Below are 27,238 nucleotides of genomic sequence, written 5' to 3' on the forward strand. Positions count from 1 at the left end.
GATAGCATCGGTGCTATCCGTGCTATCTGCCTGCTCTCCATCTGAATTGTTTCTCATTATTCCCATCTTCTTGTTCTCAATTGCCCTCCCTCCTCCTTTTCCCACCTCCCTTTCTCTCTCGCTCCCTCTCTTTTTTTTCTTCTCTCCGCAGTTGTCCTAAGCTGGAGGACCTGCCACCAGAGCAATGGAGCCACTCTACAGTAAGAAACGCCCTCAAGGAGTTACTCAAAGACATGAATCAGAGCTCTCTGGCTAAAGAATGCCCCTTATCACAGGTGCTGAAGCCCAGTCTGCTTATTACTTCCCCTTAAAAAAAATACAAATTCTCAACACCACAAAAAAAGCCCGGCTATGATACACAAAAACACAGACACGTTATCCGTGACTTACTATTCCAATATTATCAAATGCCTCGAGTTTGATCTGTTATATAAGCTCTCCTATCTAATGAAAGCATGTTTCTAACATCTTTTTTTTCTTCTCCCAACAATGAAAACTCAACCGATTGCTATTCCTCTGATGTTATAAGATGTACAGTATTTGCTGGTCTAGTAGGAATTTGTAAAGTCACAAACCCTTCAATTGACTCAAAAGAAATACTTATGTCCATCCATCAAAGTCGATTCCAATAATGCACCTTTAAATCTTTTTGAACGCAGGAAGATCATCAATAATTTTTCTCAACAATAGGACATACTGAATTTTCCGATGTATAAGGCGCACCCAAAAGCCTTAATTTTTTTTCAAAAGCTGACCATGCGCCTTATACCCCGTGCGCCTTATTTATAGAACAAAGTTTAAAAAAAATGTCATTCATTGAAGGTGCACTTTATAATAATCTGCTTGCGTCATACACTTACAGTATGTGTGTTGAGTATGCGTATATCCTGCTAACAGGCACACTAGTCACTATATCACCGTGGCAGCTCTGGAGTGCAATGAAATGGCCATATATCTTTGCGTGTGTGTGTTTGTGTGTGCGTGTGTGTGTGTGTGTGTGTGTGTGTGTGTGTGTGTGTGTGTGTGTGTGTGTGTGTGTGTGTGTGTGTGTGTGTGTGTGTGTGTGTGTGTGTGTGTGTGTGTGTGTGTGTGTGTGCGTGCGTGTGTGTTCGTGCAGCCAGGCTAAGTTTGTGCAATGCATATGCGCAATATGTGAGTCCAAACGGTATTTCATTGTGTTGCATATTGTCGGTGTATGTGCAACCGGATCTCCTTTTAGGCTAGCGTACGGTCACCGAGAGAGCCTCTCGTGGAGCGTGTGTGTGTGTGTGTGTGTGTGTGTGTGTGTGTGTGTGTGTGTGTGTGTGTGTGTGTGTGTGTGTGTGTGTGTGTGTGTGTGTGTGTGTGTGTGTGTGTGTGTGTGTGCGCGTGTGCGTGTGTGTGTGTTCATATTTTTGCATTGCGGCGATGTACTTGTGTGTTTAGCCGTGGCCAAGAGCAGTGCGCTGATCATGTAAAGAGTCCCTGGGTGGCGTTCAGGCGGAGCCCAGCCCAGTCTGGTAATCACCCTGTTTACTATCCATATGTGAAGAAGGCTCAGAAGAGAGTGCACATGCACACGCACACGTACACGTACACGCTGGCGAACACACACACACACACACACACACACACACACACACACACACACACACACACACACGCGCACATTTTATTATTATCAACACATTCAAAACAATTTCAAATTAAATTGAAGCATGCCTCTGTTCTCTCGTGTGTGCAAAAGAAGATCTCTTCAACTCTTCTTTTTATGATTATAACAATATGTCTATTATTGTGATATTTGTTGACTTGGGAGCTGTTTCTGTATAGACTCTGTATCTGTTTAGACTAGAGCATATTTTAGCCTTTTGTTCATTTTAGTGATCAATGGTCAATCCAAACTTGTGGGGATGAGTTATGAAGGTTTTTTAGTTATTTTTTGGTTGCTATGGTTTGCTTATATGCAACAGCAGAGGTTTTTGGTAGATCTTTACATGATAAATAACGTTTGATGTTGTCAATTTCAACTGGCTTTCTGTGGGTGATTCTCCATATTTGAAGGACCTGCGGAAATAATCACAAAACGTCTGTTTTTGTGTCTTCCTTCATGGCTTCTTGACCTTTTTACTTGTTTACTTGTTCTGTCGCAAAGTGATACTGGCTGTGAGGGATCATTCTTCTTGATTCCATTTAGTATTTGAGGATCCCAAGAAATGAACACTCAAACGGCAGTAACTTGTTGGAAAGCATTCAAATAGATCTTCTCTCAACTCAGAATCAAAGTGACGAATGAAAACATATTTAATTATTGCATTGTGTTTTCTATTTTGTTTGGGGGTGATATTTAACAATAAAAGCAGCGTCGTCATCACTCGATTGGGATGAACCAAGTACGGTACATAAAAACACAATGTCACGTTCCTATTTGTATTGTATTATTCCGAGGGAACAGCTTGTGTGTTGCTTGGCACCGAAGCAACTTGCGAGTTAGTTTCCATTTCGCATCTTCATCGCAAACAATGCTTCGTACATCTCCGTGCTTTTGCCATCTGTCATCTCGGTAGGGTACGATTTGAACCAATATATTTTTTTGGGCCCATCATCCGTTACCCCTGACTTACTGTGCAAGTGGGGAATAATCATTTACTATCCAAAATGACATGTTTATTTTATCCTTATGACGCATACCGCGATTAAAAAAAATTCCACTCCACTCGGTTTTTATTTATTGTATTGTCCGGTGTATAAGGGGCGCCCAAAAGCCTTGATTTTCTTCCAAAAATTACCCTGTGCCTAAAACACAGGTACACCTGATGTGAATTAATATTCAGCCATAACTACTGTCAGCAGCCACCGACTCCATTTCCCCCTGTAGAAAAAGTAGTGAGGAACCCCAGCCTCTACTGTAGTTCCTTATAATGTGGTGTGCCTTATATTTGGTAAAGTTTTATATATTTACATATTATACAGTGATACCGTGGCTTACGAACGCTTGAGCTAACAAACGTTTCGCTTTACGAACATTAAATTCGCGAGAATATAATCTTGGCATACAAACGAGTTTTTGGGATACACACGGAGTGCTACAAGTAGTTATGTGTCGTTCACGAACAAGCCGGTTCTTGGAGCGGGATCTCTGAAGTGAACGAAGAGCCGGAAATGGCAGCCGACTTTTTTTTGTTGTCTATTCCCCGCCCCGTCTTCGATTAAAGCCGCCCGTGATTGGTCGAGATCGGTGGTAGAAGAGGGAGGGGAGAAATAGACACATGCAGCAGTGAGGAGAAGGAGGAGGGGCAAGAGACACAAGCACACTCTGAGTCGCACATGAAACAAGAAAGGGAGACAATAGAGCTTGATAGCACTACAAGGAAAAAAAACGAAAGTGAAAAGCTGAGAAAATTCAGAGAAAACACAGTGAAATTTGGACTCGTTTCAACTGTATTGATAGTTCAAAGGCAGAGTGTAGACTGCAAGGTTAAAATATCCCATCAATCAGGCTCCACAAATAACCTGCAAAAAAACCTTTATGCAAAAAGCTACCAACCCAAGTAAACAGAACACAATTGATGAGGAACTGGGTAAAATGATAGCAAGTGTTTTTCAGCCATTTTCAATTGTGGATGACAAAGGATTTAGAAAATATACTCATGCACTAAACTCAATGTATGAAATTCCAAGCAGGAAATTTACCCATTGTTGGGCTATTAAAGGCTTTCAGTCTCTGAAAACACTTTATCAAAGAATCATACCAGAATCATATGACAAAGAACTTGCTGCACCTCCACCCCCACCATTCCATCACAAAGGCAAATAAACAACTTTGGTATATAGTACAGTTTATTTCTTTAATTACAATACAATAGCACATTTATTATAAATAAAATGAGGTATATTTTGTGTAGTTTAAAGGCTTATTTAGTAGAAAATTATGTTTTACGGGGACCTCGGAACGAATTATTCTCATTTTAATGATTTCCTGTGGGAAATTGTAGAAGAGATACTTTTCACCTTACACACACTTTCTGGGAACCAATTAAGTTAGAAACTGAGGTATCACTGTATTTGGAAAACATTTTTCATTCATTGAAGGTGAACCTTATAGTCCGCTGTGCCTTATATATGGAAAATATGGTAGTTTCAGTATTTATATTGGTATCCACACAGGGAGTATGGTCATAGGTGTCATGTCCACGAATGGAATGTACGTGTTTAGACACGACTGCTGCATTGAAGGCTTAATTGTGCTAATCCCTCTCGCTCAAATCAGCCAATCACAGTTTAGCGCTGTGGTTGGTTGGTACCATGCTTGGCAGCCCTCCTTTGCCCACTTGGACAGCAACTATGGCAACAAACGAGCCACAAACTCCCCGATCTCTGGACACACACCGATGCGCCAGCTGCAAAGAGTCATCAAAATGCCATCTTTGTGTGTGTGTGTGTGTGTGTGTGTGTGTGTGTGTGTGCGTGTGTGTGTGTGTGTGTGTGTGTGTGTGTGTGTGTGTGTGTGTGTCCCTGTGTGTGTGTTGTGGGGAGCAGGTTTTGGAGGTCACCCTGGTTAAGGTGGATGTCATAATTTAGCTGTGTCGTTGGCGGGGTTGCAAATGTAGTTTTGCTCCCAGCCCAAACAGGAATGTGTGTGTCTGATGATATAAGTGTGTTAATCTGCCTCTGCGCGTGTGTGTGTGTGTGTGTGTGTGTGTGTGTGTGTGTGTGTGTGTGTGTGTGTGTGTGTGTGTGTGTGTGTGTGTGTGTGTGCGTGTGCGTGTGTGTGTGCGTGTGTGCGTGTGTGTGTGTGTGTGTGTGTGTGTGTGTGAGTGATACACACACACTTCCTGTTTCCCTCGATGGGAATAGAGTAGATGTTACAGCCCGATAGTCGCCCAGTGCCACTTCCTGGTCATGCTGATAAACTCAGTAAAGCTGCAGATGGCAACCACCAAATCCCACACACACATTATTTACCCCACACACCGGTGCTGTACCATGTTACCTGTTGATACGTTCTAACAAAGCCTTCCCAATGGCATCAAAGTGCCATCAAAAGGACCTGTTGTGTTGTGTGTGTCTGTGTTGTTGGTGTTGTTGTTGTTTTGTGTATCGCACAAACAATCACGAGGCCGGGCCCCCTGTGAGAGAGCCGGCGTGATGTATTGAGGGAGAGGACTGATTAATGAGCAGCGTTTATTAGAACATCTGTGTCAAAGATGGCGGCGAGGGCGAGCCAGCCTTGGAAAAGCTTTGGGCGGGTGGGGGTTTTCGACAGAAAATCATAGAGAGTGAGGGTGCCTAAACCCAGATACACTGTAAATAAAATATGTTCGGCTGGCTGGGAGGGAATTCGGCGAGGCTAAGCCAGGTAGCGTAGGAGGCAGTACGATTCACGACATTAAAAGTGAAGATAAAAAGGGCAAAAATCCAATAGGACAAAGTAAAGAAGGCCATCATGCATTAATGTATGAGCCATTAGAAAGAAGCAAGACTTTGCCTTGCTAACCCTCCACTCAACTCAACTCAAATTGAATGAAGGCTTTTCAGCGCAGCCACAAAAGGCGGCTTTGTAATACGCCGCATGTCCGAATGTGCCTCATCCTGCTCGCCTCCAATTTTGAGAACAAAATGTCCTCCGAATACCCCCCCCCACACACACCCGCCCAGACGACGCTAATTGGCCACCACCCCTCCCCCAGGTGTCACTAGCTATACGCTGATTGAACATATGCTCCAAACCGCTTGCATACATTGTAGGACTGCAGATGGTTATCAGCGCATTAAATCACCGAACGAAAATGTAGTGAATGCAAGGATTCACTGAAGAAAACGCAACAAAAATCTGTTTTCGATTTCAGAAAAATAGCAGACAATCGGCATTATTCAACGAATCAGATCAGAATCAGATTCAGAATCATCTTTATTGTCCAAGTATAATGAATTTGTCTCCGGTAACACGCTGCACTAGTATCATCATAAAAAGACATGACAAATAAGTATGGAGAACACTAATATAGGCTAATCGAATCTAATGTGATCTATTGTAATGTAATGTAATGTAATGTAATGTAATGTAATTTTATATAATCTAATTCCGAAATCTAAGTGTAGCTCTCAGGAATAATTGTGATACAATGTGCAAGGTATTAAGAAGAGAGTGGTTCAAGTGAGAACAGAGCTGGAGCTACAATGATTATAACGGGATGCTATTCCACAGGGTTGTGCAAAATTTCAAAGAGTCACTATCCAGTTAGATTTGGCCTGCTGTTTAGAGCGTTAATGGCAACGGGGGAAAGAAGCTGTTTATAAATGTCTGCTGAATTTGGTGTGCATGGATCATTCGTGCCTGAAGGGAGTAGCTGGAAAAGGTGGTGGGCAGGGTCTGGAGGGTCAAGTAGGATTTTTCCGCACCCATATCTTGATTCTTACAGTGTGCAAGTCCTCAAGAGTGGGTAGGGTGGTGCCAATGATTTTTTTCCGCTATCCTAACGTGTAGATCACGGCATATCGCATCAACTAGCACAGAGGTCGGCAACCATTACGACTCAAAGAGCCATTTGGACCCATTTCCCACATAAAAGAAAACACTGGGAGCCACACAATCCTTTTGACATTTAAAATGAAGACAACACTGCATCTTTTCATCATCACTTTTTACCTTTATATATGCATAAAGAAACTATAGTGTGTTGCATTTATGAATCAATGGACTGTTACAGAGAAGCGAAATTACATTTCTGCATGCAACAAAAACATTTTAAACTCCGAAAAAAAGACGTTGGGTTGAAGATTACTTTCAAATATAATGCTCAATGTCTATTAGAAAAAAAAAAGAAAAAATACTCAATGTCTATTTGAAAAAGGCTGTGTGTTTGTTCAGGAAATGTCTTACGACATTTGACTTTTTGTTGTTTGCTAACTTCTCCTTACATATTAAGCATACCGGTAAACCCGTCTCGTCCGCGGTGAAGGTGAACGAATCTGCCCACGTATCATTAAACGTTCTGTTTTCTTCAGACACTTTTCTTTTCTTAGATTTATCCATAGTTGGCCTACCTGGGGGTCGAAACATTCAAGAAACCGTGCGCAATTTGGCGGTAGTGACCGGATATACGTCCACTGTCGATGGTTGTGACGTATATTATGAGCGACAAAAAAATTGAATACGTTTTATTTTGTATTATTTATAATCACCATAATCTTCAAATTTAGAATTACATTTTAAAAACGAACAAACTAAAATAATATACATTAAATTAAATACTCATTTATTTTCTAAAGCCGCAGGGAGCCGCAGCAGGGGGGTGAAAGAGCCACATGCGGCTCCGGAGCCGCGGGTTGCGACCCCTGAACTAGCACATGCTCTTATCGAACCATTATTACGCATACAGCCTGAATGTATATATGTAAATTTGAAATAAAGACAACCGTGATTCAACTTTTTGCAGCGTGTAGCGGCATTCTCCCACGGTCGAGCATGTCATTGCCGTCCAATCAAAGCCGCCGTTGTCGTCCAATCGTTGTGCGTTTTGACCCCCCCACTATGAGTGCTGTTATATAAATTCTCGTCAGCACTCGAGAAGCAGCATTCTCAACTAGCTGCCCATCTGCTCGATAAGCAGATGCACAGATGTCACGCTCACACTAATTTATGTACCGAATTTCAAGAATTTGGATTGCGTAACTTGGCCTTTAGTCCTCCATAACTTTCAAAATAAAAGCACATTTTATTGATCCCTGATGAATTTTAGGAACTCTTTTCATCACAGATGACACGCACTTCCTAACTAAAGTGTAAATGTAGTTAGTGAGGAATCACATTGATTTGACTTGAGTAATCAAGTCAAATCAATGTAGTTTAATTATAGTTGGCACTCATGGCAGCATTCAGTGTCTCTTTCACCCTCTCGCTTTCTCTAGCCACTGCTCTTATAAAAGTTGTAGTCAGCAGTCGAGCAGTCGTGTAGTAGTATTCAGGACCAGCTGCTCATCTGCTGGACTTCAAAATAAAAACGTTATTGATCCATGAGGTAAATTGTTCAATTTGTAAACTGGTGCTTATCGCAGCATTGATTTTCAAAATAAAACACACTTATGAGTGTGTCATTATCGATCCAGTAGGTTGTCTGCGTTGAATGTAAATTACCTTTCTTTCTTTCTTTTTTCTTTTTTATAGTAGATTCACTGCAGTTATGCGCGTTGTCAGCACTCAAGTGGAATTATCCTGGCCCGGGTGATCATTGGTTAGATTTTCAAAATAAAATCCGGCATCAAGGAAACATTTTGAAACAGAAGCCAGATGGGTTGATGTATATTTATTTTTGTCAGGTTTTATAACATACATTTGGTTTCCTTCCTCATTCCTCACCTTCTAAACAAGTGAACGGGGTGACTCGGAGGTCTGGAGTTGAGAGATCGTGTCCCCTTGTCAAAGAATATCATATGCGTCGCCCTGGATCTTGCTGTGCTAGCCAGCAACCTCCCCCAGCGCATACATTACAGAGAAAATGATAAAGACTGCATATACCTGGAATTTGAAAACAGATGGTCGGGCTCTTTTGAATATGTATGATGATCGAAAAGTGTCCCCCCCCGCCCTCCTCCGTGCCAACCTTGATATTCACCCGGAGGCCAGCGAGGTGTTAAAACATTCATATTAATAATGAAAATCCACAACGGAGGAGGCAAAGATTCTCTTGCTTAGTTCCGAGGAAGGTGAGGAGGATGAGGAGGAGGGCGCAAGTCCAACGCGGTGACTCGGGATCGCGCGGCCAACATGCTCCCCGCGACCCGCCATCTCCTTGAATTCCGAGTTGCCAACAGATTGTTAAAACAGAGCCAGCTGCTGTGATTATTATTATTAAACGGCTGCGCGGCGGCCTTCTGAAGGTAAAGATCTTTTACTTCGTTCAACAGATGCACGGCTTCCGTGTGTGATTAAACAAAAAGAGCAACTTCATACAAACTCGGTGGCATTTGATAAAAAGGAGAACAGGCAAAGCGACTTTGTCGGTTCCCTTTGTTGTACAAGACCCAATCTGCTTGCATGCTTGATATGTTTAGCTTACTTTTTCCTCCATGTCTGTACTCTCCAAGTGTCGACTTACTCCTTTTTACCGTTGTCGCCTCCCCTGCATGTTCAAGCTCTACCAATCTCTACCAATACAAACTCTACCAATACATCTGTGCTGCACTGCTCTTAACTCATTCACTGCCATTCCTAAATTTATTAATTTATTATTATAGTGTTGTATTCAGTTCATCCTGTCTAGTTGATATCTAATTTAAAACAGATTATTTTCTTACAGACAGTGTATTGTAGGTGTTCAAATACCTGACATGTTTCGGCGTATACTTCCGCCTTCGTCAGAGTGTCACCTGTGTGTGAGTGACACTCTGACGAAGGCGGAAGTAGACGCCGAAACAGGTCAGGTATTTGAACACCTACAATACACTGTCTGTAAGAAAAGAATCTGTTTTAAATTATTATAGTGCTTTAACAACAGCTGAAGCTGTGACAAAGCGCTTACCATGGACAGCTATCCTATACAGGAAATAAGAAAGGTGTTCAGGTTTTTGTTTTCCTTGCGGGGGTGCCGATAAAGCTCTGGTCAGACCTCTGGCAATGCTTTTCCCTCCCATAAAGGGGCAACATTTGCCTTTTGTACAACCTCCCTCACGTTGTACTTTATATTACTCCAGACCCATATAATTTAATACTTTTTTTCTGATGAAAGAAGCCTCTAAGGTTTCTAACGCTGTATTGAACGTTTATGTAGTCCTAAAACTCAATATTCTGTGGGTCCTGGAATTTGAGTGAAAATGACAAAAACCGTGGCACTGGAGTGAACACATATGCACGTTTGGCAGTGAATAAGTTATGTTGAATAAGCACTGTTTCTGATAAATGCTTCATTTCTGTGTTGCACCCCTCCCTTTTTTATTCCAATCCAGAACCAATTGACTGTATTTACATTAAAAATTACAGAAATCAAATGTAGCTGTATGTAGAAAAGCTTCATGTCTGTTATCATACATTTTTAGCATCTGAGAGCCATTTCAGTTCATGTGTTCCTTTATAGCATTAACCTTAGATAACTAAAATCAACTCTTTTTGGGCAGTATTTCTGACAACTGCATGATATCCGTCTTGCATGGCACCTGTGCACTCTTATTCCGTGTCAGGATCATTGAACTGGATATTTTAAAACACTGAATTGCATGGAGTGAACATCAACTCCTGACATCTGTGAACTGCTTTAGTTTCTCTAAGTTCAAATTTTCTGTCAATTTTGTATTTTTGCTTGTTTGACAATATTTGTCCATGTTGTAATTTATATTGTATTTATTTTTTATTCTACGGTGGGATCTCATGTCTTTCTGTCTGTCTGTCTGTCTGTCTGTCTCCCTCTCTCCCCCCCTTCCAATCAATCTCTCTTTCAGAGTATGATTTCCTCCATTGTCAACAGCACTTACTATGCAAATGTGTCAGCGGCAAAGTGTCAAGAATTTGGGCGCTGGTATAAACATTTCAAGAAGACAAAGGATATGATGGGTAAGCAGATCCGGGTGGGGCGGGTTTTTACAAAAAATGTGACACACACACTTTTTGTCCTTCACACGCACTAACCCAATATGTTGTCTGACTAAGTGTGTCTTTGTCTCACTGCTGTCACATGAAGCGGCCGACGCATTTTTATCTTGTTATCTAATAATTTGAGATTACGCCACACTGTTCAGCAGCTGAGCTGACTCGGCTTTGATTTGATCCAATCATGCCACACATAAATTGAAGCTTCAAGCTTTTATTCTTTTCATTTCTTTTTTTTATAGTCAAAAACCATTGGCTTCCACACGGTCATTGTAATATTAAAATCACAAATGTTTTAGTTGTAGAAGCATTGTGTTTGAGAACCGCTTCACATCTTTTTTGCATGGAACATTGAAGCTTCACACAATTTGGAGATCTTCATTTTATTTTATTTTTTTTATTATTACCCAGGTTTGTGAAGATGTTGTGCAATTGCATTCCTTAGCAATCTCGAGCAGAATCTTTGCTTGGTGGCGATGACAGGACAGATAATTAATAACGTGACATTGCGACGCTATCTCGTCAAGGCATGGGAGCATTATTGGGTACACCCCATTTTGGAATGTCCGCTTGTTGCATAGAAAGAATTGCATCGTTCCATTTTTCCCACAGCTGCAAGCTCTTTGTTGGTATATTAACTTTGCTTTATGTGTGTTTGCCCCCTCGACCCTCTAGGCATCCGCCAATCATCTCAGCTGGAAGGCTACCTGGGTACGTGCGTCCTTCGCGAGAGCCCCCGTGCTAATGCATTAGGTATGTTTTGGCCAAGTACCATGAAGGAAATAAAATACATTAGTGTATAGCTGTTTTCAAGAAATGTGATACTTATTTTGAAAAATAATCATAATCTTTTCAGTCCGATATATATATATATATATATATATATATATATATATATATATATATATATATATATATATATATATATATATATATATATATATATATATATATATATATATATATATATATTGGATATGCCTTTATTAGTCTCACAGTGGAGAAATTTACATTTCACAGCAGCAAAGTGATGAAAGGAATGAAAGTAGAAAAATGAAATACATGAGCTGCTGGAAAGGCAGCCACTCTCGCGGCGCCGTCTTGAAGTCAAAAGAACAAAAAAAAACTCAATAACAAATAATATGACAGCATAGATATATATATATATATATATATATATATATATATATATATATATATATATATATATATATATATATATATATATATATATATATATATATATATATACATTTATTTATTTATTATTGTTTTTCAAAAGAAAATACAAATTTTCATTTTTTTGAGGAAAAAGTCAAATTCTTAGAGAACAGTAACTTTCCACTTTTCTTAGCTTGGCCCCAATGTTTGAGGTGTCTTTTTTTAACGTATTAACTTTTTGGGGGTTCGTGTTATGAGATGTCATGAGAATAATGTTTATTGTGTAAAAACAAATTACCGTATTTTCCCGTGTATAAGGTGTACCCAAAAGCCTTCATTTTCTACAAAAGATGACCCTCCACCTAATACGAAGGTGCACCATATAAGTGAAGTAATATAGAACCACAACAGGTCTCGCAACCTCTGTCAGCCGCAACTGTAGCGCCTTATCAGAATCAGAAAACCTTTATTCATCCCACAATGGGGACATTTGCAGTCCACATCAGTAATTTGAAAGGGGATGGGGTGGGGTCGGGTTGCCCAGTAAGCAGCCCAGGACAGAACTGGGCCTCTTGACAAAGCGCTCCAGTCTTTTCCTTTCCCGGGTGGTGATGCTGCCTGACCAGCAGAAAATTCCATAGTGGATGGCTGAAGCCACCACAGATTCAAAGAAAGTCTTTAGGAGTGACCCCTGAACCCCAAAAGACCTCAGTTTCCTGGGTAGGAAGAGGCGACTCTGTCCCTTTTTGATTAGGGCATCCGTGTTTGTAGTCCAGTCCAGTTTATTGTTGAGAGTAATACCCAGGTACTTGTAGGAGGTCACCCTCTCAATGTCCGAACCCTGGATGTTCAACGGTGCAGGTGATTATTGTTTCCTGCAGAAATCCACTACCAGCTCCTTGGTTTTCCAGGTGTTGATCTGGAGGTGATTCTACTGGCACCAGTCCTTTGTCAGTCCCCTGTACTCCCGATCGTCTCCCTCTGTAATGAGGCCGACAATAGCTGAGTCGTCAGAGAACTTCTGAAGGTGGCAGGTTGGGGTGTTGTAGTTGAAGTCCGAGGTCTAGAGGGTGAACAGGAATAGAGCCAGGACTGTGCCCTAATCCAGAATGTGAGGTGGTGGTCGACTCCGGCATACCGCAGCTTGTCCCCCAGTAGATTTGGCTGGATGGTGTTGAAGGCACTGGACAAATTGTAATGTGTTGTGCCTTATATTTGGAAACTTTTTATAGATTGACATATATTTCAAAAACATTTTTTATTCATTGAAGGGCCGCGTTATAATCCGGTGCGCTTGATTTATGAAAACAGATTGAAAATACACCATTCATTGGGGTGTGCCTTATCCTTCGGAACATATGGCACTTTGTTGACCAAAAAAAATACTTTGATGAGAATTGTTAATTTTTTTCCAATATATTTTTTCATTAACCCAAACGATATAAAAACCGACATTTTTATCCAGGTTTTAACAAGTCATCCATTTTACATGGTTAAGGCTGTGTTCACACTACATTTGGTTTTCTGATGCATGACGCATGCACAACGGCCTTGCTTTGCCATATTAGGACATGTTTGCTAAGCGGCCTCCAAGGAAACAAATGACTGATTTTCTTGCTGGTTGGTCTACGGCTCAAATCTGCCAATCACCTTCCTATTAAACGCTGCAGGGATGAAGCACCCTGCTAAGCACAGTGTGAAAAATGCTTTAAAGTTATATTTTAATTCAGATGTTTGTATATTTTTATTCATAAAATAGGATTTATTTTCCCTGTAATATGGCGTCAGATTCTGACGACGGGTTTGGAGTAATATCAACTATGGAATCTGTTTCAATCAATTCCGATCAGTTCCCATCTTGACTCATTTCTCATGTATCCTAAGCTCCTCATTCACTTTTTCACCCCCGCGGCCCACATCACGTTCCCATTGTGCCTTTAATCCAAGGGTTCTTTTGTGGCATCATTCCACGAGAGGACCACCTCCCCCTCCTCCTTCCCCCAGTTTCAGAGACCGCATGCTCCTTTTCTCTATTCAATTTGCATGGCAGTGCCCTGCAGCATTTAACACGCACATTCACATACAAGTTATCCCAGCAGAGACCCGACCGGGAATGACAGGGATTACCGGGAAAAGAAGATGTGATTATTACCAGGATGATTTTATTTGTCGTTGTTCCTCCCACTCCCCCACCTTCCATCGTCATTTGTTTTTGACAAACGCTCAATAGACATCTCGACCGCTCGCTTTGTGCTCAGTGACAGTCGGGAAACGGGCCGCGAATGATTGTGGGTATTTTTGGAGAAATTCCATGTGTTTTTTTTAATCTTCATCATCTGCTTAAAACATACAGTATGTCTCGGCGCCGTTTTCATCGGGATGAATAAATGCAAAGTGTGGAGGTGTTCACATATGAATGCGGCCCCCTCACTGCTGTGAAAAAGCCACATTCACGTCCTACAACAAAAGTGCAAGCATTCAGCATTGGCAGCAAAGATAATCGACGTTATGAGCTAAGAACAGGGGTGTCAAAGTCATTTCTTGCCACGGGCCACATTGTAGTTATGGTTTCCTCTCGAGGCCCGTTATGAATTTGGGGAACCCATTAGAATGTTTAAATCCCTTCAAATATTACATATAGAGCACACAGCAAATTAATGAATAACTCGTTTTCAAATCTGAAGTCAAGAATAATGACTTTTATTGTGGTTGATATCCAAAAATGTGAAATTTTGGCTCAGATTTTAGCAATCATCATGGAATTTAACAAGTTTGATTTGCTTTCGCGGGCCGAAAAAAAATGATGTGGCGGGCCGGATTTGGCCCGCGGGCCTTGACTTTGACACCTGTGGCTAAGAATGTCTTTGAACCAAATTCTTGCCTGTAATGACATTTTTGACCTCAGAACCAAAGGTAGGGTTCAGATGATGGTTTCAAGCGAGGGTTAGGTTGACATTAATATTTTAATCTTAAATAGTTCTTTGGAATTTGGGTTTGTGGACCATTCTTCGGGGTAAAGGATAAGGTTCTGATTTCGGGGTTTCAGGGTAAATGAGGAATGTCTGATTTGGGGTTATTGCCAGGGTTACGGTTTCAGACTAAGACTGATGGTAAAATTTCAAGTTAAAGTTGGGGTATCAGATTTAGTTTGTTTTTTCAAACTTTTCCAATAAGGCTTTCAAGCAAAATTTTATACATTAGGGTTTTAAACTAAGCTTAGCATTTATATTTCACATTTAAGACAGACATTAACTCATTCACTGCCAGACGATGTGCAAAAATGTGTCCACTGCAGTGCCAATGTTTTTGTCATTTTCACTCAAATTGCACGACCCACCGAATATTGACTTTCACCACAACATAAACATTCAAGGCAGTGTTAGAAACCTTAGACTCTCTTCTTTCATCAGGAAAAGAGTTAATGTCCAAGTTATATGTATGGCTCTGGAATTATCTGACCTTGAAATGGGGGCGACTGTACAAAAGGCAAATTCAGCTCCTTCGTGAGAGGGAAAACATTGGCAAAGGTCTGACCAGCGCTTTATCGGCAATCCTCCTACAAGAAAAAAACAAAACCCAAACACATTTGCGAATGTCATGCTTTTCAATTCCCAGATAAATTTGTTAATGACATGAGTTAAGATTTGAAATGGGTGTTTCAGATTGTATTTTTTTTTTCAGTCAAATAGCGACCAATTACAGATGTCCTTATTCAACAGTTCAGCTCAAAAATCTGAATTCAGTGATCAGGAAATGAAAGAGTGTCTCCCTAAATGTCGTGGTTACCTGTTTTCCGATCTCTCTTTTTTTTCTGTTGAATTACACACGTGCCCCTATTTTTTTTTCTTCCTCTTCTTTCTACAGCCGAGATGGACGGCCTGTCCGACCTGTCACCCCCCGGCTCCAACCACAACCACTTGGGCTTTTCCCAGCAGCAGCAACCCATCCCGGGCAGCACAGCAGAGCAAACACCCTCGTCGCCGGTGCCCCCGCTGTCCCACGCCCCTCCGCCACCCCCGCAGCACGGAGGGGGCCAGGCAGGGGGTAGGCAAATGCCGCCCGGGCTACACCACCCGGGCCTGGTGTCCACGCCCATTAGCCCTCAGCTGGTCAATCAGCAGCTGGTGATGGCTCAAATCCTCAACCAGCAGTACGCTGTCAACCGCCTGTTGGCGCAGCAGTCGCTGTCGCAGCAATACCTTAATCACCCGCCCGTGAACCGCAGCTCGCACGCCAAGCCCTTGGAGCCCCAGTTAGGGTCCAACACCGAGGTGTCCTCCGAGATCTACCAGTGGGTCCGTGATGAGCTCAAGCGCGCCGGCATCTCACAGGCCGTCTTTGCCCGAGTGGCCTTCAACAGAACTCAGGTGAGATGGTGACAAAGAGGAACAATTGCTCCATTTAATTTCATTTCGCTCAGACACACTGAAAAGGAATGTATTCAAATATATACGTAAATAAAACCAATGTTCAATCCTGGAAATTAATTATTTATTGTCTTGAAAACGTTTATATTCATACACAAGTCGTCAAATTCTGATCTTTCACGAACATGTCTTTGGCTTACGTAGATGTACGACTTTTCTCAATTTCAATCTTAAAAAAAATCAGTACAACATAACGTGATAAGATTCTTTTAGTTGTACTTCTCCTGCCCAGAGTACAATATGTACTATCTCCCACGCAAACAAACTGTTATCTGTGTTGGTGGAAGAATGTGGCCTTGTGTGCCGACTGAGAATTTGTCTTTGGAGGATTATTTATTAGCTCTTTTTTTTAAGAGGAGGTGGTGGGGCGAGCGGGGTTAATACAAACGGCAGATGAGGTACAGGTGGAGGTGTTGGTGAGGAAGCTTTGGGAATCGCTGAGGATGTAATTTATGCATGGCCAATCATTAAATGTGTCTACCCACACACAATCGGGGAGAATATATATATATATATATATATACTTTCATCGATTGCAAACATGTATGCCATTGTTGTCGCCATTGTTGAAGACGGTAGAAAATGTCGTCTGCTACACACGACCTGGCGTCTGCTACACGGGAGCTGGTCACGTAACAAACTCACGTGACCAAGTCACGTGACCAATGGCGCGACTGATAACAGCGACCGATAACAGCAACCGATACAGATTTCGATAATGGTTGTTCTGTGTAGAAATCCCTAAGCAAATATCAATTCACCTTAAATATCTTTTGTATCGATATAAACATAGCAAAATGGCCGGCGGGAAATGAAAAAGAGCAACGTCGTAACCGGTTTATCGTAAAAACCACGAATTGTACTAAACGGAACTAATTATACATAAAAAGACTAGAAATGTGCACGGAAAATGAAAATAGTGTCGTAATAAGCAGTATTATCAATATAAACGATATCGATATAACGAGACTTTACTGTATATATATACATATATATATATATATATACATACATATGTACATACAATAGTGAAGTCAAGCCAAAATTGTCAACTTCCTGTTTTTCTTTTTCAAACAGGCCTTCTTGAGACCTTTTTTGTGGGTTTATACTCGTGATCAACATGTCTAGCAAATTTCATGTTGCTCAAAGGAACAGGCTTCGGGATCTGGAATTAAAACAAAACAAAAAATACCCATTAAACCAACCATGGCTACTTAAAACAAAATGGCGGACTTCCTGCGGACTTTTTCAGGAATGGCTTTTTGAGACTTTGTTGTTGCTGTTTTTGGCCAACTCTTTTCATATTACCAAAACAGTACCAAATCCAACTTCCTTCAGGGGCTGCATTATTTTTGTTTTTCTGTTTAATTCTTTTAAAATGTGATGCCCTCAAAATTATGATTTGTTTGAACCAAGAATGTTAACGACTGAGTATATAATTCTGGAGTGAACAGTATACTAGTACATCTTGTGTGGACATTTAACAATGACAAAATAGTGTCTCCTTTTACGCCAACATGGCAGAACATTAGCGAGTCAACTAAAAAGTAGCTAAAAATCAGCACATTGCCTCCGTCACCTTGTTTTCAAAGCAAATCACACCTATTGACAGTGAGAGAATTGCGCAGCGTGCGACTGAGAGATTCCTAAAAAGAGCCAATCACGCTCCACAGAACGCCATTGACGAGAAAACAAGAGGCCATGCTGATTGCCAGCTGTGTCACACTTCTAAGAATATGTCCAAGATTTCCCCGCAAGGCTTAGAAACAATTTTCACTGTTATTTGATTTCCACAAATGATCATTAATCATCAGTTTTTCCTCAAAATTTTTTTAACAATATGTTTGGCCAGTTTTCTTCCATGGCAGATGAAAACTTATATATTGTTGTCCCATGTATGATGCAACCAGCAATTTCCAGCGATACTCACAGCACCTTTAAATGTTTCTGTAAGGCTCTTCCGCTAAGTAGTTCTCTTCACAAGTCATATGAAGAATACCATAGATGTTTTTACAAGTGGGAGTCAAACTTTATTTTGGTTTCCCGCTAGTTGGACATCGCCAGTACTTACCAAAACTTTGATCACAATGTTTTCCTCCCTTCTTTTTCTTAAACTCTACTTGCCTGTGGTGTCCCACAGGGCTTGTTGTCTGAGATCCTGCGCAAAGAAGAGGACCCAAAAACAGCCTCGCAGTCGTTGCTTGTCAATCTGCGCGCTATGCAGAACTTCCTGCAGTTGCCTGAGGCAGAGCGTGACCGCATTTACCAGGAGGAGAGGGAGCGCAGCCTGACCGTCGCATCCGCCATGGGCGCTGCTCCGATCATCAGCACACCGCCCAGCCGGCCTGTTCAGGTGCGGCCATTCACTTCCAGTGTGCAGATTGACTTACTACAGTTGTCAATGCATCAGATTTGTAAATGCGACCCTGAATCAGCTACTTTGAACCAAAATGGTTGTCTTCCAGTCTTTTCCAACTTGGCTTCTTGAAGATAACCATATTACAAAATTACATCGTCCACAAAAGGAAAAAAAAAAATCTCGTAGAGGTTTATATTTGGAGGGATTGAAAACGGGTGGTTCAAAACAAATCAAACTATCCAATATACCGTCATCCATCTGTGTAGACAAAATCTTTTTAGCAAAAGGCACCCTGAAAATGGTCAAAGTAGCCCCAACGTTAAAATCAAAATGGAAGCCCTCCTGTGTCTTTTTTAATAATTTCATGTCGTAAAGTTAAACCGGTTTCAGGAGTTGAATTCTTATTTTTTTTTTAATTGTTCCATATCCAACTGAGAGGTGAAGGTTTTCGAGGATTTGTTGAGGTCGCAAATGCAGATTAATATTATTGATATTTATTGATATTTTATTTTTTGTCAACGTTTCTGTTGTTAAGTGAAACTGGCTTCAGGGGCGGAACTTTTTTTATTACAGATCGTTGTACCGTATTTTCCGGTGTATAAAGCAAACCTTTTCCACAGACATGGCGCACTGTATTATAAGGTGTAACTTCAATGAATGACAAATATAATATATAAATATATAAAAGTTCTCTTAATATTAGGCACACCACATTATAAGGCGCTACAGTAGAGGCTGGTGTCACGCACTACTTCTTATACGGGCGGAAAATGGAGTCGTGGCTGCTGACACTAGTTGCGAGACCTATTGTGGCTCAATATTACTTCACATACAATAAGGCGCACCGGCATAAAAGTCGCACGGTCGTCTTTTGAAGAAAATGAAGGCTTTTCAGTGTGTCTTATACACAGGAAAATATAGTATTATGGTCCACCTGGGTGGTTTCTATATATTTTCAAAATTTGTTGCAAATTGGACAAATCGCTTGATAAGTTTACCTTTGTGCAACCCCTAGAATTGGTCAAAATGACCCTAAAACATCCGCTTTTTTTGTCTTTACTTAACCAGATTTGCGCTCAGTGTACAGTACGTAATAAGACAGAAATGTGAAATGTAAATTTCTCCACTGCGAGACTAATAAAGGCAAATCCAATCCAATCCAAATCCAATCCAAGACGCCCAAATGTATAACAACTACACAACTTGAGTCAGTCATCCGCGTTCAAAAGGAATACTACGAAGAAGTGCATTTGTCAGCAGTATCCAGCTGCTGAGAACAGCCCACAATAACTTCCTCTGTCTTGTTTTTGCATAGCCTCCCTTCTACAAACCGTACCCCTACTGATCCCCCTTTTTAAATGGCTGCGCACCATCACAGAAAGTCAAAAGTGTGATTGTAAAGCATTCTAGTGGGACCGACCACTTTGCAGCTGAAAGCTCATCTTCAAATTCTGACTGTGTTTAAGTGTCCGCTCAGTCAACAGGAGAAAATGCCCAAGTCACAGAACAGCGATGTTTGTTGAAAATCTCTGTTGCAGTTTCCCCTTTTTTAGTCCACAGTATGTCCAAAACGACAATAGTCAGAAGAAGAATACAAAAAGTCCACTTGTAGAAACGATACAGAGAAACCAAAAATGTTCAACAATTCAGTGGACCGCAGCTTATTTAGGTCCGCCCTTGAACTCGCACCAAGATGCCAAACGTGTTGAAAAAGCAGGTTGAATATTTGGTAACGTTTTGGGACAATGGAGGCACACTTGGGATACTTTTATCTTAATAAAATGGGCACCCATGTTTCTTGAAGCCACGATGGAAATAATTTTAATTTAATTTAAAATGGATTCTTTTCTTACAGACAGCGTGTTGAAGGTGTTCAAATACCTGACATGTTTTGGCGTATACTTCCGCTTTCGTCAGAGACTGTGACAAAGGCGGAAGTATACGCCGAAACATGTCAGATATTTGAACACCTACAACACACTGTCTGTAAGAAAATAATCCGTTTTTAATTAGATATGAAGTGGACAGGATGAACTTAATACAACTATATACACGATGGAAAGATGTTGACAAATCAACATCAGTGGAATATCTGTGGGCTGATATTTAAGTGCCTGATTTAAAGCCTGCTAGCATCTCTCATGTAGCCCTACATGAGGCAATTTTCACAAAGCCACTAAAACACACACATATATGCGTACACTCACACACACACTCCTGGCCATCTGCCAGCCTCTCATATATAGCGCGATGCAGCATGAATATGCACACATAAATCATGCAAGGTGGCAATTGAGGCCGAGACAGAAGACGGTTTTTATAGGCTTGTAAAAAAACACATGCAGAGGTATGTGGTGGTGCTAATGCATGCCACCGCCATAACACTTAGCGCCGACTGACGAGTTCCAGTACACTGTAATTTTTACACGAACCCTGCCCTACCTTGACCCGAACCACTGCATTATCCGTCCCATATCATCATTTAATATGTTAATGGCATAGTACCTGATTGTTTCAAACCTTTAATCCAAAATGTGCTGTGACGTTATCAAGTAGTGTGAAACTATGTAGCTACATAGCAGTCTACAGCTTGTGTAAACTTACACATTCTTTATGTGTGTTAACGCAATTGGCTGCGACACACAACAATTCACCATCGCGTTATTTATGTAGTTTTCCTTCTAATTTCGCCATCAACACAGATCAACATGATGTTTTCAGACCAAACAAAGTACCCAAAGTGCATTGTGTGTTGCTTTCTCGGTCACGGGCGTTCCCTCCGTGACGTTACGTAGGGGATCACCATCAACTCGAAAACAAGACTTCCTAAATATTCAGCACGAGTCTTAGAATGTGAAATATAGCTATATGTGGTGGAATCTTTGTAAAATGCGCTCAGTCATTTGAAGTGATTTTACAAATCACAACTTGTCCGGAGGTGTTGTTGTCCTTTCAGATTCACCAAGGAACGTGCTTGAAAGTAACGGCAACTCAAGTCATTTGAGTACCTTTGTTTAAACCCCCTTCCTTATTTAGTTGTATAATCCACTAACAGTAAGTAGGCAACTCCAAAATAAGCCTTACTTACCAGATAACATATGGACTTCAATGCTGAGGCACACTTTTATTTTATAACATCGGCAGTGTGCTTTGGCATAATGGCTGACTTGACTCTTGCAGTGTTTTCTCCTTCAATTATTTCTCTCACAAACATTTGATTTCAAAGACAACATCACACCAATGACACGAAATAATGTTGAATCGCTAATTTAACAAAAACATAACTACACAGACACTCTTTTGTAACATGCCTGTTGCTAGTCTTTAGCAGCTATCTGCGCTAGTAGTTCTAGCTAGATCTCCACTTAATCAACCTAAATGACTGCACACTTTAATGCTGTCAGCCTGACGCCGTTGCCATTCCTAACAAATCACTTGTAAATAAACCAGGCTGACTGAATAGTGTTTCTTTTAACTGAGGTCTCATAGACCAACACTGATATGAGATTTGTCCGAATTCTTATATGAATGTTCCTAGAGAAAAAAACTGTGCTCCAATGCACAATTCAAATTACGTATAAAATGTTGCTAACCTAAAAACCAGTTGGCCATTTATTATTCAGTGGAATTGTGCTTTTTTTTGCCTTGTGTATGTTGAACCAAGAAAAACACTATACAGGGTGACCCACCAAGATGCATACCCAAGAAAATTTCAATTGTGAATTTGATTAAAAAGCTATTTATTTCAAATTACAACCACACAACCACACATTGTTCAGTTTATGGAAGACCATTCAGCAGAGCTTCATCGATTTCTGTCAATTTTTAGTCCATTTATGGCTTTCCCAAGATATGTTCCAAATGTCCACCATTTCATTGCAAGCAAACCTGTACTTGTCTGACAAAGTTGTCAATCATTATTACACACTCCTCTTTCGGGAGAAAACATTGCTGCAGTGAGGGACTCAGTAGGACGCATCTTTTTGGGAAACCATGAATTGACTAAAAATCGACAGAAATAGCTTAAACTCTGATGAATGGTCTTCCATAAACTGAATAAGGTGTGGTTGTAATTTGAAATAAATACCTTTTTAATCAAAGCCACGATTGAAATTTTCATGGGTACGCACCTTTTTGGTTCACCCTGTATATATGTTAGCACAGGATATACAGTATTGTAACTGGCAGATATGAATGATCAAATCTTTTTTGACTGTTCTATTGAATATATATATATATATATATAAACACACACACACATTTAATTTACAAGCGCCTTTCTGAACACCCAAGGACACTTTACAACAAAAACAATCCACAAAACAGTAACAGCAGATTAAACTAGACCATGAAAGAAAGTTTAAACAGGTGGGTTTTAAGGTGAGATTTTGAAAGTCGGAAGGGAGTCAATGTTACGGATGTTGGGTGGAAGTGAGTTCCAGAGTTTGGGAGCGGAGCGGCTGAAAGTTCTGCACCCCATCGTGGTGAGACGGGCAGAGGGCAGACAGAGGTGGAGGGAGGAAGAGGGTCTGAGGGCTCGAGAGGGAACAGAGATTTGAAGTAGGTCAGACAGATGGGGGGGGCAAGGTTATGGATGGCTTTAAATGTAAACAGAAGTACCTTGAAATCAATACAAACTTTAACAGGGAGCCAATGGAGCTGCTGGAGGACAGGAGTGATGTCGTGAAAGGAGGGGGTTTTAGTGATGATCCGGGCTGAGGAATTTTGGACCAGTTGGAGCTTATGGAGAAATTTTTTGATTGACCCCGAAAAGACGTGAGTTACAATAAATGATACGGGAGGTGACGAGACTGGATAAGGATAGCAGTGGTGTGAGGGGTGAGAGAGGGGCGGAGACGATTTATATTACGGAGGTGGAAATATGCAGACCGAGTTATGTTATTTATTTGGGAGTGAAAAGATAGTGTGCTGTCGAGGATGACACCCAGGCTCTTAACCTGAAGGGCGGGGGACACGGTAGAACTGTCAAGGGTGAGAGAGAAACTGTTTGCTTTGTGAAGGGTATGCTAATAGTTTCTCTGGTTTTCTCAGGCTACTTGTTGTAATGTCAAAGGAATCGCGTCAAGAAGCAACACACCTTGAATGAAGTTTATTTGATTTGGTTTTATAATCCTCAACACGAGAACAAAATCACAGAGTACAACCTTTCAGTGTCTTTCTTATTATTTTTTTGAATACACATGTGTGTCTTTGTGCACATATCCTGTTGTCTTTTAAATAAATGGTAGTGTTGTTCTTGTTTCGTCTGTGTAAGGTCTCAGTCGTACAGGAGTGATCCATCCATCCATCCATTTTTGACTCAAAAAAGTACAGATGACGGCTGAAGAAACCTTTTCATCGATGTTGTTCTTGTTGTTTGTGCAGCCTCGGAGAGAAGACTGTAACAGTGTGCGGCCCGAAGACTGGAACCCTCGCATTCCTGTGGGCATATCTCCTGTGAGTAAAATATAACAACAATAATAATAAGAAGAATAAGAATACTACAACATTAATGATAATAATATTGAAGTGATGACTTAAGATGTGAGTGCACTGACTTATTGTTGATTTGAGATATGAGCTGTCATTCATGGCTAACATATAACAGATAGTCGCAGTGTGCTAAACCTTTAAGCAACAGATATTTGAAGACAAACAGTGCAGCCGACGAAGCTGCTTACAATAGTAAAACAATTTTTTGTTTGTCTGTTTGACTATATTATGCTTCACACTCGTCTCCAAGTCACTCATACCAGAAGCAGTCGCAATCAGAAATCAGAAAACCTTTATTCGTCCCACAATGGGGAAATTTGCAGTCCACAGCAGCAATTTGAAAGGGGATGGGTTGGGGGGGGGGTGATCCTTCACCACTCATAAAAAAATGTTTTTGGTTGTTTTGTTATTTGATTTATATTAAGATAGGATCGATTAATAGTCTTTCTATTCATTTTAATTGAGAAAGATAATTTGCTATGCATGAATGATTCAATTGGTATCTGAATGCTCTGCTATATTACTATAATAACACGCCCAGAATCAAATGAAGTGCTCAGGAAAATGTCTCCCTTGGGGGAGCAGGTGAAGCCATCGCCTCTGCCCAGCGAGTGGAATGGCAAAACGGAAAGCTGCATTCTTAACATCAACTCAAACATCTATGATGAGATCCAGGGAGAGATGAAGAGGGCCAAAGTCTCCCAGGCGCTCTTTGCCAAAGTGGCCGCCTCCAAAAGCCAGGTACACACACACACACACACACACACACACACACACACACACACGCTCGCGCTCATGTGTCATCTTACAAAATATACACAAAGAGCCTCACATTGAAAGCTTGGGATTTTAAATTGTTGATATTATTCTTCCCACACGGATGATTGCCCTCACATAGCCGTTAAAAACTGGCAGACATGCAGCCACTAACCAACCCCCCCACTCACTGTTAAACAAAGCCATTTAGCAAAAAAAATAAAAAATCAGCAGTAATGAGTTATTATTAAAGATTTTCACAGAGCCTGGAATAGTTCCACAATTGTACATGATAAAAAAAGATGAGCAGAAGAGGTGGGGAATAGATCACCGGCGCTGGGGAATCACCCTGAAATATCTGCAAAGACGTAATTTTTTTCTTGCTGATTAGCATGATTACACACGTAGATAGCTTTGTTTGACCAAATTGCAGTTTGATGCACAAACCACTGTTTTTTCCCCCGCCCCTCAAAGGGTTCAAAGACTCCGCGGAAGGTTGGGGTGGAAACATCACGGAGAGAAAAGGGTGTACAAGGCATATTCGTGGGGGAACGCGGTTGTGTCTGGCCGCTGATTCCCGCCTGCTTCATTGATGGCGGGCGGCTGTGAATGTGAATTGAGGAGCAGATAAGAAGTGTGCTAATTATGCCTGCAAAAGGAGGCCTGGGAGAACACTTATCGCTGCCTCCATCTCGTAATGGGCGCTCCCCGGGCAGCTGGTACGCCCCACCGCCCCATCCTCTCTCTGCCCCAACCAACCCTCCAAACCCTCCCACCCATCCACCAACCCAGCCGGCATTGCCACTTCCGCGCCAACCTCGCAGCTCTTCCTCCTGTCAGCACCTCTGAACTCCTTCCTTGACACCCTTTGGTCTCGGTTTGAATGTGCGATTCGTTTGGTTGGGTCTAAACAAAGAAATAACGTTGAATCCAAGCATAATTTGATTGCTGTGAGAAAGAATCCTCAACTTGATCCCAACTTGTCTTGCATTAAGAGCTTATAACAACAACAAACAAAATCTGACAGCAGCAGATAGATTCTTTGTGCCGTAAGAATGTGATCCAACTTTGTGCTAGCCCAACTGGCGTATGACCGATCGTGTGTGACACAATACCTCATAAATGAACGGTAGTAAATAGTTTAGTATGTAGAGAACACATTTTGGTTTAGCATAAAATGGCAATGGGCCATTGCCGAAAGAAAGTGATTCGACCGCAAGCTGATGCAACTGTTATCGGGGCTTTCATCATACATTTGTCTAATGAAAGAAACATTATAGCGAAACACATGAACAGTAGCAGTAAGGAAACAACGCAACCTCAATTTGAATCAGTCGTGAGGTGACTCAACGATAAGTAGTTGAGAACCGAGTGAACACATCTGTTTCTGTTCCCTCATCATCAAACGTTGGGAGGTTCCGCTTGAGTTTCACGCCGTGGGCAGACAATTGTAGTTTTATTCACTTTCACCACCAACAGCGGGTGGAAATGTGAAGCCCGACTCCCACATATTTAGCGGCTTTTATTTACCCTGCTCGCATTGTCTCCAGCGCAAAGCTTGTGATGATCGCTGTACTGTATGAGATCATTGTCGTATTGAGAACATTTCCTCTTTACTTGCTTAAACAAACTAGCCCAACTCATACTGGAGGCAAGGCAACGCATCTCTATTGACAGAGCGCATTTCATACACAATGTAACTCAATGCGCTCCACATTGTTACAAAACCTTTAAAGCGAAAAAATTTTAGACCTTAAAAAAACAAGACTAAGTCATTTGACTTCATGATAATAATTATGAAGTAATAATTTTTTTGCCAAATATTTACTGCGATTGTAATTTTAGTACTCCACTATCATCGGTTCATGATCAGTTTTAGTACATTCCACTGACATGTAAATTCCAAAATCCTTAAATCATTCACTGCGAGATGCTGTGCAAAAATATGTCCACTCCAGTGCCAGGGTTTTTGTCATTCTCACTCAAATTGCAAGACCCCCAAAATATTGAGTTTTCGGACTACTTAAACATTCAATACAGCGTGAAAAACCTTACACTCTATTCTTTCATCAGAACAAAATAGTTAATTCCCAAGTTACAGTATATGGGTTACCTGAGCTTGAAATGGGGGCAACTGTACAAAATACACATTGATTTATATAGCGTTTTAACAGCAGCTGAAGCTGTAACAAAGTGCTAACATGAGTGCTGCCCCCTCGTGGAAGGGAAAACATTGTCAGAGGTTTGACCAGCGCTTTATCGGTACACCTCCCTACCCCCCACAAGAAAAATCAAAACCTTAACTAATTCGGGAATGGCACTCCATGTCACACTTTTCAATTCCCGAATAAATTCGGGAATGGCAGCGAATGAGTGAAGAGCAAGCTCAACTAAAAATTAGTTTCCTAAAATCACAAAAAGAAAGTCGAAGACCAAAAATTGATTGTACAATTGCTTTAAAAGACCTGTATAAACCATTTT

General features: G+C 41.0%; 1 protein-coding gene across 6 annotated transcripts in view; it reads left to right on the forward strand.

Moving 5' to 3' along the window:
* satb1b (SATB homeobox 1b) overlaps nt 1–27,238 on the forward strand; it is a 98,401-nt gene that overhangs the window by 44,180 nt on the left and 26,983 nt on the right. For 4 of the 6 annotated variants that reach the window (XM_088999639.1, XM_088999640.1, XM_088999636.1 and 1 more), the window contains 7 exons: nt 152–275; nt 10,414–10,525; nt 11,237–11,314; nt 15,587–16,089; nt 18,290–18,502; nt 23,894–23,965; nt 24,584–24,742. In XM_088999639.1, coding sequence (XP_088855765.1) covers nt 152–275; nt 10,414–10,525; nt 11,237–11,314; nt 15,587–16,089; nt 18,290–18,502; nt 23,894–23,965; nt 24,584–24,742 — 1,261 coding nt within the window. The remainder of the gene's footprint in view (nt 1–151; nt 276–10,413; nt 10,526–11,236; nt 11,315–15,586; nt 16,090–18,289; nt 18,503–23,893; nt 23,966–24,583; nt 24,743–27,238) is intronic. The other 2 variants (XM_088999641.1, XM_088999637.1) reach the window with 2 other exon arrangements.

Source organism: Hippocampus bargibanti, linkage group LG06 (assembly GCF_051943395.1).
Source record: "Hippocampus bargibanti isolate YZ-2025 linkage group LG06, ASM5194339v1, whole genome shotgun sequence".
In the NCBI taxonomy this organism is placed as follows: domain Eukaryota; kingdom Metazoa; phylum Chordata; class Actinopteri; order Syngnathiformes; family Syngnathidae; genus Hippocampus; species Hippocampus bargibanti.